At 37.0% G+C, this 14,623-nt stretch overlaps 4 protein-coding genes across 4 annotated transcripts; 2 read left to right on the forward strand and 2 right to left on the reverse strand.

Moving 5' to 3' along the window:
- Positions 1 to 169: 169 nt before the first annotated feature.
- L201_005042 (uncharacterized protein) lies at positions 170 to 4,319 on the reverse strand (the record flags this gene model as incomplete). Its single annotated transcript, XM_066220775.1, has 16 exons — positions 170 to 297; positions 384 to 489; positions 554 to 673; positions 773 to 828; positions 904 to 1,114; positions 1,188 to 1,326; positions 1,461 to 1,567; positions 1,658 to 1,719; positions 1,805 to 1,870; positions 1,932 to 2,002; positions 2,068 to 2,246; positions 2,310 to 2,375; positions 2,454 to 2,559; positions 2,642 to 2,901; positions 3,023 to 4,076; positions 4,138 to 4,319. 16 exons carry the CDS (start codon positions 4,317 to 4,319, stop codon positions 170 to 172), a joined length of 2,913 nt encoding a protein of 970 aa, XP_066076872.1.
- A 641-nt stretch (positions 4,320 to 4,960) lies between these two features.
- L201_005043 (dTDP-4-dehydrorhamnose reductase) lies at positions 4,961 to 6,576 on the forward strand (the record flags this gene model as incomplete). Its single annotated transcript, XM_066220776.1, has 10 exons — positions 4,961 to 4,985; positions 5,053 to 5,112; positions 5,187 to 5,297; positions 5,441 to 5,475; positions 5,550 to 5,570; positions 5,627 to 5,724; positions 5,803 to 5,934; positions 6,007 to 6,059; positions 6,130 to 6,231; positions 6,308 to 6,576. The coding sequence occupies 10 exons, from the start codon at positions 4,961 to 4,963 to the stop codon at positions 6,574 to 6,576; spliced, it is 906 nt and encodes a 301-aa protein (XP_066076873.1).
- Positions 6,577 to 6,907: 331 nt separating this feature from the next.
- Positions 6,908 to 9,772, reverse strand: L201_005044 (uncharacterized protein; the record flags this gene model as incomplete). The annotated part of the gene is made up of 8 exons (XM_066220777.1): positions 6,908 to 7,074; positions 7,197 to 7,425; positions 7,591 to 7,860; positions 7,959 to 8,613; positions 8,713 to 9,164; positions 9,225 to 9,303; positions 9,367 to 9,444; positions 9,528 to 9,772. The coding sequence occupies 8 exons, from the start codon at positions 9,770 to 9,772 to the stop codon at positions 6,908 to 6,910; spliced, it is 2,175 nt and encodes a 724-aa protein (XP_066076874.1).
- A 358-nt stretch (positions 9,773 to 10,130) lies between these two features.
- Positions 10,131 to 13,365, forward strand: L201_005045 (uncharacterized protein; the record flags this gene model as incomplete). The annotated part of the gene is made up of 12 exons (XM_066220778.1): positions 10,131 to 10,346; positions 10,434 to 10,637; positions 10,723 to 11,031; positions 11,119 to 11,319; positions 11,392 to 11,559; positions 11,616 to 11,726; positions 11,790 to 11,905; positions 11,963 to 12,116; positions 12,182 to 12,286; positions 12,349 to 12,468; positions 12,525 to 13,000; positions 13,158 to 13,365. The coding sequence occupies 12 exons, from the start codon at positions 10,131 to 10,133 to the stop codon at positions 13,363 to 13,365; spliced, it is 2,388 nt and encodes a 795-aa protein (XP_066076875.1).
- Between the last annotated feature and the right edge of the window lie 1,258 nt (positions 13,366 to 14,623).

Here is a 14,623-nt window from a genome sequence, read left to right on the forward strand (position 1 = left end):
AATTTTATCTGTATTATACAATTTTTAATCAAATGCATCATCTACCCATCCATCAATTGAAAAGAGAAAATTGAAAATTGCAATCCTGTATATATCGTTTCTCCCTTGTCGTTCATCCAAAAACAATCTTTCACTTTTACTGGAATATTTCAATTACCTATAATACAATTTATTTTCCAGCTTTCTCTTTCTCTTTCACCGCACTCAAAGCAGCATGTGTTTTTAATAGTAAAGCACCTTCTAATGAATATTTACCATTTGCTTTGGCCATATATGGATTATGGTCTGGTAATTTACCTATATAAGAAAAAGGATGATGTATCAGTCAAATATGAAGATCTGAAGGGACGTTGCAAACATTATAAGAGTGAAATTGAACTGACCAGCCATGACTACCTCAAAGTGATATTTAGCTTGTTCATCATCACCTCTTCTAGCGTATAATCTACCTATTTCGTAATAACAATGGAATAGGATATAATGATCAAGCTAAAGAGGTAAAGAGTTTATGTTAGCGTCAATTTCTGGCCATATAAATCCATATCACACTTACTTGAACATCTGGACCATGCCTTATCACTGCTTGGAAATCTTTTTCTGCACCTTTATCTAATTCATCATCGGATGGGTCAGAAGATGATTTTTGAATGGCTTCCGGTGCTGCATCTTTTGGCTGGGATAAACCAATTTGAGTATTTATTGTGATCAGCTCGAATGTAATTCACTCAATATCAAAATAACAACACAGTCCATGTATACAGAATGAACTTACCTGATATCTTGAGATGAACTGGCACATTCCTCTTAGGAAATGACCAAGGCAGTAATCTAACATATTTGGATCCCAATAACCAATCAATATGAATTAGGACCTTTTGATTAATTGTCTTCGGGAACACTCACCATCCCAGTATTCATGTCCGTTACCATACTGTTCAGGTTCAACACCTTCCAAAGACTTCAAAACTTTGTTAACCCGAGGTAACCAAGAATCTATTAAACTTCTTCTAGGTGTATTGGATAACGATCCAAAAACATATGCTAATTCCATAGCGGGTAAGAATAACTTTTGACCTTGGGAATGGAATTTACGCGCTTTACGTGAAACAAGTTTCTAATGAGTTGGATTCCAGCCCATAATCAGCCATGTCCATATTTTCTATCGTGTTGGATTAGTGTTCACTCACTTCAATAGGCAAGGATTTACCGGCGATTTTCTTCGTTAATTTCGGTATTTGATTCATGAATTTTTCAGCTTCTTTGAGCTTGATACCTGAATCGCCGCCATCTTCCTGTGAAATTTGTACAAGACATGCTGCCGCAGCGCTATAGAGAAACTTCCCATCAGTATGGTACATTCATATGATAGTGATGTCACAAAGAGCGGTGATGATTGTGACAGGGAAAAAAGGTAATCAAAACCGAGTTTGGTTCAAAAGGAGAAGTTGGATCACACTCACTAGGTATATGTAGCCCTACTCCAGTTGGATTCCTCTTTCAGTATACTGAAGCAATCTAATGCACCTTTCCAATTCGATAACATCATGTGATTACATGCGTAATCCCACTACACCATGTATACATATTATCAGTCAACGTCACGAATGTATAAGTTATCATGGTGTATTTATCTATCAGGTGTCAAAGGAGGACTTACCAGGCACATATGCTGTAACTGTATATATTCCAAATTGGAATCTAAAGCTTTCTGCAAAGAAACTGTATTACACACCAAATCAGCATATGTTCTTGCGCTTTGGATTTTCAGTCACAAGGACAAGCTGGCACATCGGGAGATACTGACGGTTGGCTTCTTCCGGTTGACATTGAGCTGTAAAAGATCTAGCCTGGAAGTACAGGAAGAATACACCTGATTACATTGTTTCTTTGTTAACTATGACTACAGCAATTAAGGTATTTACCTGACTTACCATCAGGATACCTTTTTAGGTTATAAGCCAAAATATTTTTCGCCATTGGAACGTCAATGCCACTAACAGGCCTGAAATTTTGAATCTACCATTAGCAGTGGATTTGGGGGGATGGGGTTTCTCGAAATCAACTTACATGAGAGTGGAAATGACCAAATGGAAAGTCAATAGAATCAAATCACAAACAGGTCTTCTGAGACCTTCGTTATTCTCATCAAAGTCAGGTTTCTCAACTCCCCTGTGCCACCCTCCAGCGGAATATAAGGTCGACAAAGCTTTGTCTTTGTCTCCTCCATATCCTAGCAATGAAGCGATCTAGATGGACCAGATGAATCAGTTATGGCGATTCGACCCAGATTCTGAATGGCCAGTATTCACCTTCATCACTTTAGCAGGAAGTAGAGAAAGCATCAATGCACTTGTTCCCTCTCCCAATACCACACCCTGAAAAACAGAAATAAATTAGCTCAGAGATAAGCATTTAGGCGATTTTCTTTTGTTTAGACTGTTTGCGTCACGTACAGATCGGAAATCTGTGTCAATACTATCATCGTAACCATTTTTATCTGCATCTTCTAAATATTGTTGTAAGACATGATATGTTCCGTGAGCAGCACGCATATTCAATCTGAATCAGAAAACCCAGTATCAGTTGAGTTTTAACCAATCAATGGACTAGGCAGATAGATGATTGGAAGCGGCAGACTTACGCTTCTCTGATAAGGCCTAACCAATCACCGCCACTAACAATAGCCAATAAAGCTTTCATAAGAGCAGTTTCAGCATATACCAATTCAGCGTGTCTTTCCAGCGGTGACATAGATTTGATTCTAGCTACTGCTGCACCGGCTTTAACAAATCTAGACACTAATGAATCTGTAGGTTTACGAAGCGCTGCTGCAGTAACTGAAGTACCTTTACAAATTTCCAGCGCATTGGTCAAATCGATCGAATCGAATGTCATCATACCCTACGCACCATCGGATGAATTAGCAAAGGTGCGACTCAATCAAAAACAACGTCCGTCATGAAGGACACGACAGATCATGATTTGTGCAGAAAACGAATGACTATCAGGCTGAGGTACTCACTTTCAGACCCTCTATTATACCTTGAGCAGACTGAATATACAAATGTTGACCTTCACCTTCTTTATCTTCTAAGTATACTTCTGCTTCTTTCATCTTACTAGTTAAGAATAAAGTTAAAGCTTCTCTTGTAATATCTATATCTTTAGCCAAAACGGATGCTTGATCGAATGCTAAAGCACCTTGTTTTGTGGCATGAATTTGACCTTTTATATTAACTTTAGTTTGTTGTTCAGTTGGTTTACTTCGTTTTATTGTTGATGGTCCTGTACCTGATACATCACCTTCCTGAGATACAATCGTTCCCTTTTCAACTGCCTTGGCATCAGCTATAGATTGACCTTTGTCCTCTCTAGATGTTCCGCCTGTAGCTGTTGCCGCTGCCGTTCCCTTGGCTGCTGCTGCGGCTGGTATAGAAATTGAAGCATTATCAGACGGCGGAGAAACAACGGCTTTAGGCTGTTCATCCCTAATAGGTTTATTCAATCCATCGGCAGCTTCATCTTCATCACCTTCTTCGACTTCACTCAGACCTTCTGAAGGAGTTAAGAAAGCATCTTCATCTTCATCTTCATCCGAATCTGACTCCAATCCTACTTTTTCTAACTCCCATTGTGAATACATACTTGTTCTTCTTTCTGTCTTCTTCTCCAATCCTAAGGCTATAGCATTATCTAAAGATGAGGATGAGATACTTGTATTTCCTGCTGTCGTAACAGGTTGAATTGGTGGACCAGCTGAAGTCGAATCGGTAGGCGAAGATTCAGGTGAAGCTGAGATTGGTATTTCATCTGTACCTAATCTTAAATTCTTTAATTCCGTTGATGGTATACCTTTACCATTCAATGATCTCTTACCGTTCGATCCTATTGTAGTAGGATTTGATGTACTGACTAAACTTGTAGGCGTTGAAGCACCTGAGCTTGAAGTCGATATATTCAGATGTGATGATGGTGGTTTATTCGTTGTGGTAGGTGATGATTCCCGATCACGTTCAGAAGCCATAGATGATAATGATGTCGAGGATGAGAATAACGAGGATAAACGTTTTCTGGTACTATTAAACAAACAGGGTCAATGCTAGTGCATATGCGAGAGAAGACAAACAATCGACATACCTATGCTTTTTCTTGATTTTACCACCTTCTTCACCATTTCCGTTTATCGTACTAGCATCACTAACACTTCTTGATTTTGGTGGCCTATCATTCCTTGAAGATGGTGCACGAGGTGGTGAAGATGAATCATCATTTAAACCTTTCTTCCTTGATAAAGAAGCTTTACGTAGAAAGCCAGACATCTTGGTGAAAACTCAGATTGTCAAGGTAGTTCTTGTTACGATGTTGAGATTTTCGGAGATTATTTTAGCTCAAAGCTGCTTGTAAAAGACCTCGGTCGCTATAAATGTCGAGCGAGTTGACAACGATCGTACGGTTTCCTTCACGGTGTCGTATGTAGTATATACTCGGAAGATAATGTTTGAAGAAGCAATTAGTGATTGTCGAGGATGAAGATGAATCAAGAAGACATGATCTGATGGAGTGGTATATGTTTACGTTAATATGTTTATCTGTTATGGCCGAACAAGTATATGACGATGATGATGCTATGTTTCTCTCTGGCACCGCAAAAAAAACATTACAAGAGGGTAACCCACCTTACAAGCTTAACTTATACTTCATAGACAAAGTCCGTGCTGATCCACGTGTATTGTACATCAATCGGTACCTGACACAACACTGCTTACCGTGAGAAAGTTAAGTTGGCAAGATCTCAAGGACCAAATATTACCCGTCGGAAGCTGGAGTAGAGGAATAGATCAGAGGAATGGGAATCATCGAGCGGGAAACATGTTTGACTGTAAACATCGTCTTCTCCTTCGTCTTTATATAGTGATCATAACTACAAGTCATTGAAGTAGCATTTCATCTCTAATACACCATGAAGAAGACAGTAGTAGTAACAGGTAAATTTCATATTCCGTAATAACTAGTATTGTAACATGAAGCTGATTGAATACTTCGAATTCATAGGTGCTTCAGGTTTACTTGGTAGAGCAGTGGTTCACCAATTTCAGGATCGAGGAGATGAAGGTAGGTTTCCTTTCCTCATCATCAGCTGTGCAGGTGATACTTAATACAAGCTGACTGAGAGATCATTGACGCAGTAATCAAGCTGGCAAATTCCCGAGCCAAGAAAGATGCATCTTACACTAAACTTGATTTGATGGATAAAGAAGCTGTTAATGGTTTCTTTCAAACTCATCCAAAAATAGATGGTAAGCTTTTTTTGCCTCTTTTTTTTTTGGTTGGAGTTAAAAAGCTTACTTATAAATCATACGAATAGTCGTAGTACACTGTAAGTCATCTGTATAAATAACCCAAATGGTAGTTGTATAGCTAATGACGCACTAATATACAGGTGCAGCGGAAAGGAGACCTGATGTAGCTGAAGCTGTGAGTTATTTGTTATCAGCTCAAAAGGAAACGAGAATCCCTAGCTCTGAAGTTGACAATAAATATCGCTTCAGGATCCAGAAAAGGCAGCCAAAGTCAGTCGCCCCTCGCGCTTTGCAACGAAGCAAATCAACTGATATTGTCACTATAGATTAACGCAGAGGTACCAGCACATTTAGCAGCACTCGCAAATCAACGTAAATTTTTACTAATATACATTTCAACAGATTATGTATTCAATGGTAAAAAGTGAGTGGTCGATTTGTTGCCTAGTCTTTTGAAGGGTTACAGGCAAAAAGCTCATTTCCCTATCATCTGGATGATTAGTCCCCCTTACGAAGTAGGTGATCAACCTGATCCACTACAAATGTACGGTAGACAGAAATTGGATGGTGAAAAAGCTGTTTTGGCAGAAAGGGAGAAGGGTGCACAAGTCACTGTATTGAGGGTACCTATTTTGTAAGTTCAAAAACAACCGATCGTTAAGGATTAATTCCTATTTGCGTCCAACTGATATATATGTGTCAACAGGTATGGTAAAACTGAATACAATGCTGAATCAGCCGTGAACATTTTAAAGGATGGTAAGTCTAAACGATATGCAACAGATCGGCATGCTTCCAACTTACGGATCATCGTGCGATTCTGTTTCAGTCGTGGAAGATCAATCTGGCAAAACGTATAAAATGGATGCATATCAAGTCAGGTTCCCTACAAATGTTGATGATATCGGTAGAATTCTATATGATTTATCTCGTAAGTTTCGGTTTACCCGCTCAAAACGTGATAGGTATCGCCATACTAACCTCGTTGTGACCATTTTCGCGTATAGATCTCGATAAATCATTACCTGCCATACTTCATTACGCAACACCTGCACCAGCATTAACTAAATACGATATGACTGAAACCATCTCCAAACACCTGGATTTACCTATAAAACATGTCGAGAAAGATACCAATAAACCTGGACCAAACGCTACTCCACGTCCTGAGAATACACAATTATCCACGAAAGCTCTCAAAGATTTAGGTATAGATGTTGGAGAGAGTAAAAGTTTCGATGAGTGGTGGAAAGATTATATTGAAGAAACGAAGTAAACTATTCAGATGTATTATTTGGAAAGAAATACGAAGAAGGGCTTGTCGCTTTCGATGAAATGGAAGTTCCATTAGATATGATTAATGGGACAGTGTTTTCAATGAAATTCCGTAAACAAGTTCTGAAATAGCGATGTATTATAACGTATGAATCGATTTTTTGTATATGGAGGATATGCATGTAATAATATCAATGAAGAGTATAAAGTAAAACACAATTAAAAAAGCATCAAGACAAAATACTAAGACCTATTGGATGCATGAAATAATGGGAAAATGCGGAAACTATAGGAAGACAGCCCAAATTAAAGAATAAAAAAGTATTCTCAAATCAAGCTTTAGATCTTCGTTTTTCAGTCACTTTTTTACCTTTTGGTACCTTTATTTGACCATTTGAAGTTGAATTGCTTTCACTTGTCTTTGCTGATGATGTTGTAGGCTTTGTTGATTTGGTTGATATCTTTATACCTTTTTTCTTTAATGCTTTTCGTTTACTCTCTATTTGTTGACGATTGATAAAATTGTATTTAATTAGCATCTGATTGGATAGATGATCAAATGAAGTAGATAATATATGAAAGAAGATAAGGATAATGATGAAATATGGAGATATGACTAACCTTCAATCAAAGCTTCATCTTCATCATTATCAAATTTACTTATATCACCAACTTCCTCTTGTTCAACTATCATACCTTCATCATTCAATTTTTTGATAGGTTGTTGCTGTGCAACATCATCATCCTCTTCATCTTTAGCAGTACCAGTAGATTTTGATCCTTTTTTACGTTTTTCAACTTTAAATTTAGCTACGAAGAAACCATCCATATTGTGTTTATGTGGGTAGAACTAAAAATAAAAACAGTAATAACAAAAAAGAAATTTGCATTGAATTAGTTACTTTTCGTTTTTATCGCGATCCCGATTTTTAATCAACTTCGGTAATCCAGTCTTTAATCATAAAATGGTACAAGCCGTGATAAAATGTAAAAAAAGACTTTTGGAAAAACTCACTCTTCTAGTTAAAGAAACGGTAGGATTAAAGTTTTTACCTTCAAAAGATTTAAATCCAGGTACACCAAATTCTAAACCAGTTTCAACTAATTTTACATTTGGTCTTTTTCTTAAAGCATAATCTACGACAGATTCATTTTCGTCAACTGTAACTGAACAAGTTGAATAAACCACATAACCACCTGTAGTTGAATTTGGATTAACTGAATCTATCGCACATAAAATTAACTGTTTTTGTAAATGTGCTAATAATTGGAAATCTCTTTCTGTCTATTCCACACCAAAAAAAAATAATAAAAATAAAAATAAAATGAAAAAATTAGCTTTCTACTCAACTCAATCGATTATCAATACTTTGATTAACTCACTTTGTTTACTTTTACACTTGCATCTTTTGAAATTACACCAGTACCTGAACAAGGAGCATCTAATAAAACTCTATCAAACCCACCTATAACTTTTGGAAATTCTCTTGCATCATAATTACATACAATAACATTTTTACATCCCATTCTATGTATATTTGCAGTTAAAGATTTTGTTCTTAATTTATTTGAATCATTTGCGAAAATTTGACCTGTATTTTGTAACAATGCAGAAATATAAGTTGTTTTACCACCTGGTGCAGAAGCCATATCTAAAATTCTTTCATTTGGTTGTGGTGATAATGCTATAACAGGTAAAAAAGATGATGCAGCTTGTAACATATAATGTCCAGCTAAATATTCTGGTGTTGCACCAATTGGTACAGGTGATTCAAAAATTTGTAATCCAACTTTTGACCATTTTCCAATTGGTTCTAAATTTACACCACGATTAATTAATGATTGTGCTAAATCTCTACGACGAGTTCTTAATGTATTTGCTCGGATTGTTACTGGTCTAGGTGATTCATTACTTTCAAAAAATGCTAATGCTTCATCAGCAGCAAATAGTTTCATTAATTTTCCAACTAAAAATGTATTATATCCAAAATATGTTGCTATATCATGTTGTAATTGTAATAAATGATCTGATCTTGATCTTCAGGTTGATTAAATAATAATCGTAATCTTAATCAGCTTACATCCAGCCTGAGAATCGTATTGTCACGAAATTACGGAAAAGAAAGTTAATACTCACTTTCCTGGAACACCTTTTGACATTTTATCATCTTTACTTAAACAAACACCTACTAACCATCTCATTCTTTGTTCAACATCTCTTAAGCTTGTACCATGTTCAATTTCTTCTTCTTCACCACCTCTATCAACTGCAGGTAAAGTATATGTTTCTTCTAAATCATCTTCCAAATTAGTTTGAATTCCATCATCTTCTTCATTTTCTGATCCATCATCTTCTTCTACAGCAGCCATTTCTGCATCTTCATCGGAATCAAATGCAGAATCACCTTCTTTATCTTCTTCATCGTCTTCATCATCAAACTCATCGTCTAACATCTCCTCATCATCTGAACCTTCCATATCAAATTCATCACCTAATTCTTCTTCATCATCATCTTCATCCGAAGGTGCTTCATCCAAGTCAAATGCATGTTGTCCTAAAGGTAAAGCTTCTCCATCATCGTTGAGATCCTGATTACCAAAATAAAATCAGCTAGGCATGAAACCACCATCATGAATTCGTTAGCTTACCTCATCTTCAGCTTCTGAATCAGAGAATTCTAGCTGTTTTACAGGACCCGAACGTTCTTCTACCTCTTCGTCATCGGAACTAAAGGGGAGTCAAGAGTATAAGTTTGCGATCTCAATTCTGAGATGGATGTAGAAAGCTCACGAAGCAGGTTTTTTACCTTTCTTTATACTTTTTACTTTGACAGTTTCCTCTTCATCTACATCTTCATCTGAAAATTCTCTGTATATTTTACGTATTCATATCAACTTAAGTTAGCTTGATATCGTTTATTCCCGGATGATATAGTAAAAGAATCTACTTACCCAGGTTGTAAAGCTTCATCTAAATCAGAATCATCTTCATCTATAATATCTACTTTTTTCTGTCTATGAGCAGGTAATGGTTTTTTAAGTGAACCCTTTTGTGATTTTATTGATTTTGAATCGTTTTTAGTTGAAGGTGCTTTCTTTTTTTTAGATTGTTGTCTTCTTGATGTTGATGATTTATCTGGTACAGTACCAGGTAAAGGTTTTACATCACCTTGCTTGTTCTTAGCTCTTCTACCCATTTTTATTGTACTTTAGTAGATATATGCTATGATTGATATGTTCAAAGTAAGTTAAAAACAAGCTTTTTAGCATACAAGAAAGGTCAAAAGTCATAAGTTGACCTGCAAACGGTTCCCAACTTTTCTGAAATCTTGAAATTATTATTAAAGATTTCTTTACTATTTATTTTCCCTCCTCATTTAAGCGATAGATAAGGCGGATATCACCGCTAATGTAGTCGCATTATCTCATCCTAGCCAAGATTCTCAAGTCAATGAATATCAGAACAAAGTATGCATTATTTATACGAGCGTAACCAAACCCATTTCTTCTTTATCCGAACAAATCAGCCAAACAGAGCTATACAGCACTGTCAAGATGGAGACACCGATCAAAGAGGGCTCTCCGGCTCTAGCTGCTGCTACAGCTTCCGGTGGACAGCAAACACCACAAATACCTGTCATGGAAGATACACCTGCTCCATCTATTGTAGAGGGTGGAGAAACACCTGTAGCTGGACCATCTACGTCAACTCCAGCCCCTGCAGCTACAGCTGGACAGTTATCCAAGAGGGCATACACAAAGAAATCAAAGGTTAGCTCTGACAATCTTTCATATTGTTTCAACGATACAATAGGTTTTGTTTAAAGCTGACGTTTTATTTTATTTGATGTTAATTAGCAAAAAGTTGAAGGATTAATGGCATATACTTCAGCATTTGTACCTGGAATGTACAATATAAAAATTCCTGCAGGAGATTATTTACAAAAAGAAAGAAATATTGACGTAGCTAGACAAATGAGTTTAGCTAAATTGAAAAAGGAGAAAACTGATTTAGAGGAAGAAAAGCAAAAACAATTAGCTGAAGGACTAGAAGTTGCAGAGGTGAGTAAGAAAGCTGAATACCTGTGTTATATCGAATCGATTGATAACATTATTGAATGATCTGCTCCTTATGACATATTGACAGGTAAACCCATTGAATTATACATTAATCATACATCCAGGATCAAGAAATTTAAGAATTGGTAGAGCGTCAGATTTTTATCCAAAAGAAATCCCAAATTGTATTGCTAGACCTTCAAAGGCACCTAATAGAGGAAATGATCCACCTGTACTTGGAAGTCGAGCTAAAAGAGTTGCTGAACGTGCTTTGGAAAGAAGGCAAAATAAGAAGAGGAAGAATGGCGAAGATACAAATATGCTAGAAAATGGTAGTGGAAATGGTAATTTAATGGCAGATGAAAGCGATGATGGTGAAGGGGAATGGATAGATTCTGTAAGTTAAAAGTCGCTATCTCTTCCCTTTGGGCGATAAGTCAACATCTTTCTAAGTTAACCTTTGAATCAAACTTATGATTTGTAGGTCGACACGAATATAGGACATTTAAGAGAATATTTACGTCACAGATTAGTACAAGAACGTTTAGCAACAGATTGGAAAGAAGGTACAAGAGTAAAAGCTACAAATGCAAAAATAAAACCTGAAAATTTACCTGAACATAATGATCCTTATAGAATTGATTGGACTGAATCTGATAATAGGCCATTTTACATCGGAACTGAAGTAAGCTCTTTGATTTTTCCTGCCGTCATGTGGAGAAGAATAGCTTATATACGCACAAATTTGATTGTATAGGCATTGAGATTACCTGAAAAATCAGGATACAAAGTGCGATATCCAATATTGCAGCGTAACTTCAATACAAGAGATTGGACTTCTTCGCAGTTACTATTAGATGATATATCTACTATAATACAAGAATCTCTCAGGACAGAATTAGATATCACGCCGAAAGATTATCATGTAAGCTGTTGCCCTTCCCTCGTCTATAAGGAATTTTCAGCTAATTATGAATGCAGAAATACTCCGTGGTTTTTATAATACCTGATCATGGTGATAGGAATTATGTACAGGAAATGACCAATCTGTTTCTGACAACGATGGCCTTCAAAGAGATAGCAGTGCATCAGGTAAGTTGAAGCGAGTGTTTTTTAGGAACACTAACTGACGCAATTCCGGCGAATGTCTGTTAGGAGGCATATTGCGCGATTTTTAGTGCGGGAATGTCATCAGCTTGTGTTGTTGATATCGGCGCACAATCTACATCAATCACTTTCGTAGATGAAGGTCTGCTCAATCAAGATACAAGGTTAGTTAGATTATCACCGACCCATCAGGCCATATACTAACTATCTATTCTTGGTAGGATCAAATTGAATTACGGGGGAGACGATATCACTTCGGCTTTAGTCACGCTTCTTCAACGATCAAATTTCCCTTACAGAGAACTAGATCTGGCAAAAAGTCAAGAATGGATAATGATGGATGATCTCAAAAATAAAATATGCACTCTTGAAGAGGTCAGTCGCGATAAGCCTCTTCTAGTAAAACAAGAACTGACTTAGATGCACTTTGCCTCCTGCAGCATCTCGTCGCAAATACTCCTTGGGATTTCTACGTACTGAAAACCGAAGGCTTGACTCAAAAATACGTTTTTAGAACGTATGACGAAAACATCCTTGCGCCTCTGGTAAGCTGTTTGATGCGATGTTTCCCCCCGCTTATGAAGCTGACCCACAACTGTCACAATAGATCTTCTTCGATACCCGTCTGATAGATTTCAAGGAGAAAAAGGGTAATGGTTCATTCAGATTCTGGGGCACATCTGATGATCAAACTACGGATGATTTAACATCGAGTTATGAAGAACCAGTGAGTTGTGTGTTTGTCAAGAAATCTTTGATTACAACTAACTTGCCCCATCTTAGACCGGCGCAATGAAAGCTTGTACAGCGCATTTACTTCCTCCTCCACCTGCTGCGGAAACTATCCAAACCAACCGAACTGAAATAACCAACGGAGAATCAAGCGAGCAGAAAATCAATGGTACGACTCCAGACGTGAAAGTGACTAAAGAGTCTACTCCTGTAGTCCAACCTCCAACAGCTTCGCAAACATCAACAACTTCAACATCTGTACCAGAAGGAAACAATACTCCAGTTCCGACAGTCGCCAATACCACTACTAACGAATCTGCTACCACTCTTCCAAAACCTAATATCGTACCTGAATTATCAAACCAACAAATTATAGCTGAAGCTTCCAAATCACCCTTAGATGCTGCTATTGCGGCTTCGATATCAATGGCAGGAACTGAAAATAAAGCTAAAACCGCCGCCAATAATATTTTGTTGATTGGAGGAAGTTCAGCTTTGAAAGGTTTAGGTAGTTTCATATCTGATAGGTAAGTTTGAGTTTACGTCAACAATATCCTAGAATCTCTAAGCGTCGGTTTTCAACGATAAATCGTCTTTGTTTCGCGCCTCCAATTATGTTCAACAACATTTCTACATGAGTTTACCTTGAATGAGAGACGAAAGCTAACTCGGAAGAATGTCTAGATTACCTCCTTTATTAAGGCAAAAAGGGTTCCCTGTATCTGACGTATCAATCGTTCCACCACCACGTAATCTAAATCCAAGATATGTCAGTTGGAAAGGTGCTTCTGTTATGTGTAATTTGGAATCACTGAGTGATATGTGGATTAGGAAAGATGAGTGGGATTCTATTGGAACGAGGGCTTTGAAAGATAGGTATTTATTCTATTAGGCAAAACTTATAAATCATCAATGGGTTATAGTCGAGTTGTAGCATCATTCAATCAAATGCATTATATAACATATAGTATATTTCAGGTTGGTTACGAAAACGCGATATCGCCACAATCTTTATCTTGTGGTCTTCCTCATTATCGGTTGACATCTTGTTCTAGATTACGCCACAGTGTGCGTACAGTCAACTCATGTCCAGAGTAAGTTAATGACCAATGTCTTCTGGGATATCCCATCTTTCTTTTGGGATCAACTTATATTGATCTTCAGGATGCATCGTTTAAAATCTTGTTTGTGATTTCGCAAAAATGCAAAACAGGTTATATTTGGTGTTATCTCAAATCTGAGGGTATTGATTGATATTATTGTATTGGAATTTGAGATTGAAAGAGGTCGTCAATGGTATGTAGCCACTGTTGGATTTTGAATCTTGCTTTTCTACAAGTCGTGAATAGTGGTGACAAGAGTTATCGAGAATTTTTGTATGTTGGGAGAAAGCGGAAATCAATGAATATGCTTGTTTCCAGTCTTTATATACCATACTTGTACAGTATATGCCTTACATCTATTGGGTGTGACTTGGGCAAGCAAATCATCCTTTCATTCATGACGTCCTACTAAGAGAAGACATATTGAGAATGAGCATCCTGAAAGGAGAGGTCTCATGATGCATGTATCAGAAATGTTATGACTGTGAGACTTGCGTGATGTACAGGAATGGAAAGGGATTTATTCTCTATTGAACATCGTAACCTGCAAAAGTGGCAAGCAGGAAGGCGTGCGTGCCAACCACCGACTTAGGAAACAGTACTATTATTGTACATCTTCCCTTGGTTCTGCAGATCAAAGTTAATCAGAAGATGGGATCTCAGGCAAGTTCAAAGATATGTAGGTGAATGGATGCTTGATGTTTGATCTAAGTTTGATACTCATGATAAAAACAGATCTTTTTAGGCGTAACCGCTTCATCTTTATAGTTAATTCACCCTGAATTACTCACTTTGGCATAATTAACCGAATTTTCTGTCAAATTATCCGCATGCTTTTCACTCTTAATATTGATAAAAGTAGTGAGATGCTACCTTAGGCACAACCCAAGATATTTCGAAAAAATTACAAAATTACGCGCATTGCAACTCGTTTGATTTCCATATGTTGTAATCCATATAAATAATGAGGTAGAAGACATGTGCATGGATTTCTTTTGTGTATCTAACCTATATCTCATAAGCCAAACTGGACCTGATCTTGTATCT

Source organism: Kwoniella dendrophila, chromosome 6, assembly GCF_036810415.1.
Source record: "Kwoniella dendrophila CBS 6074 chromosome 6, complete sequence".
Taxonomy (NCBI): domain Eukaryota; kingdom Fungi; phylum Basidiomycota; class Tremellomycetes; order Tremellales; family Cryptococcaceae; genus Kwoniella; species Kwoniella dendrophila.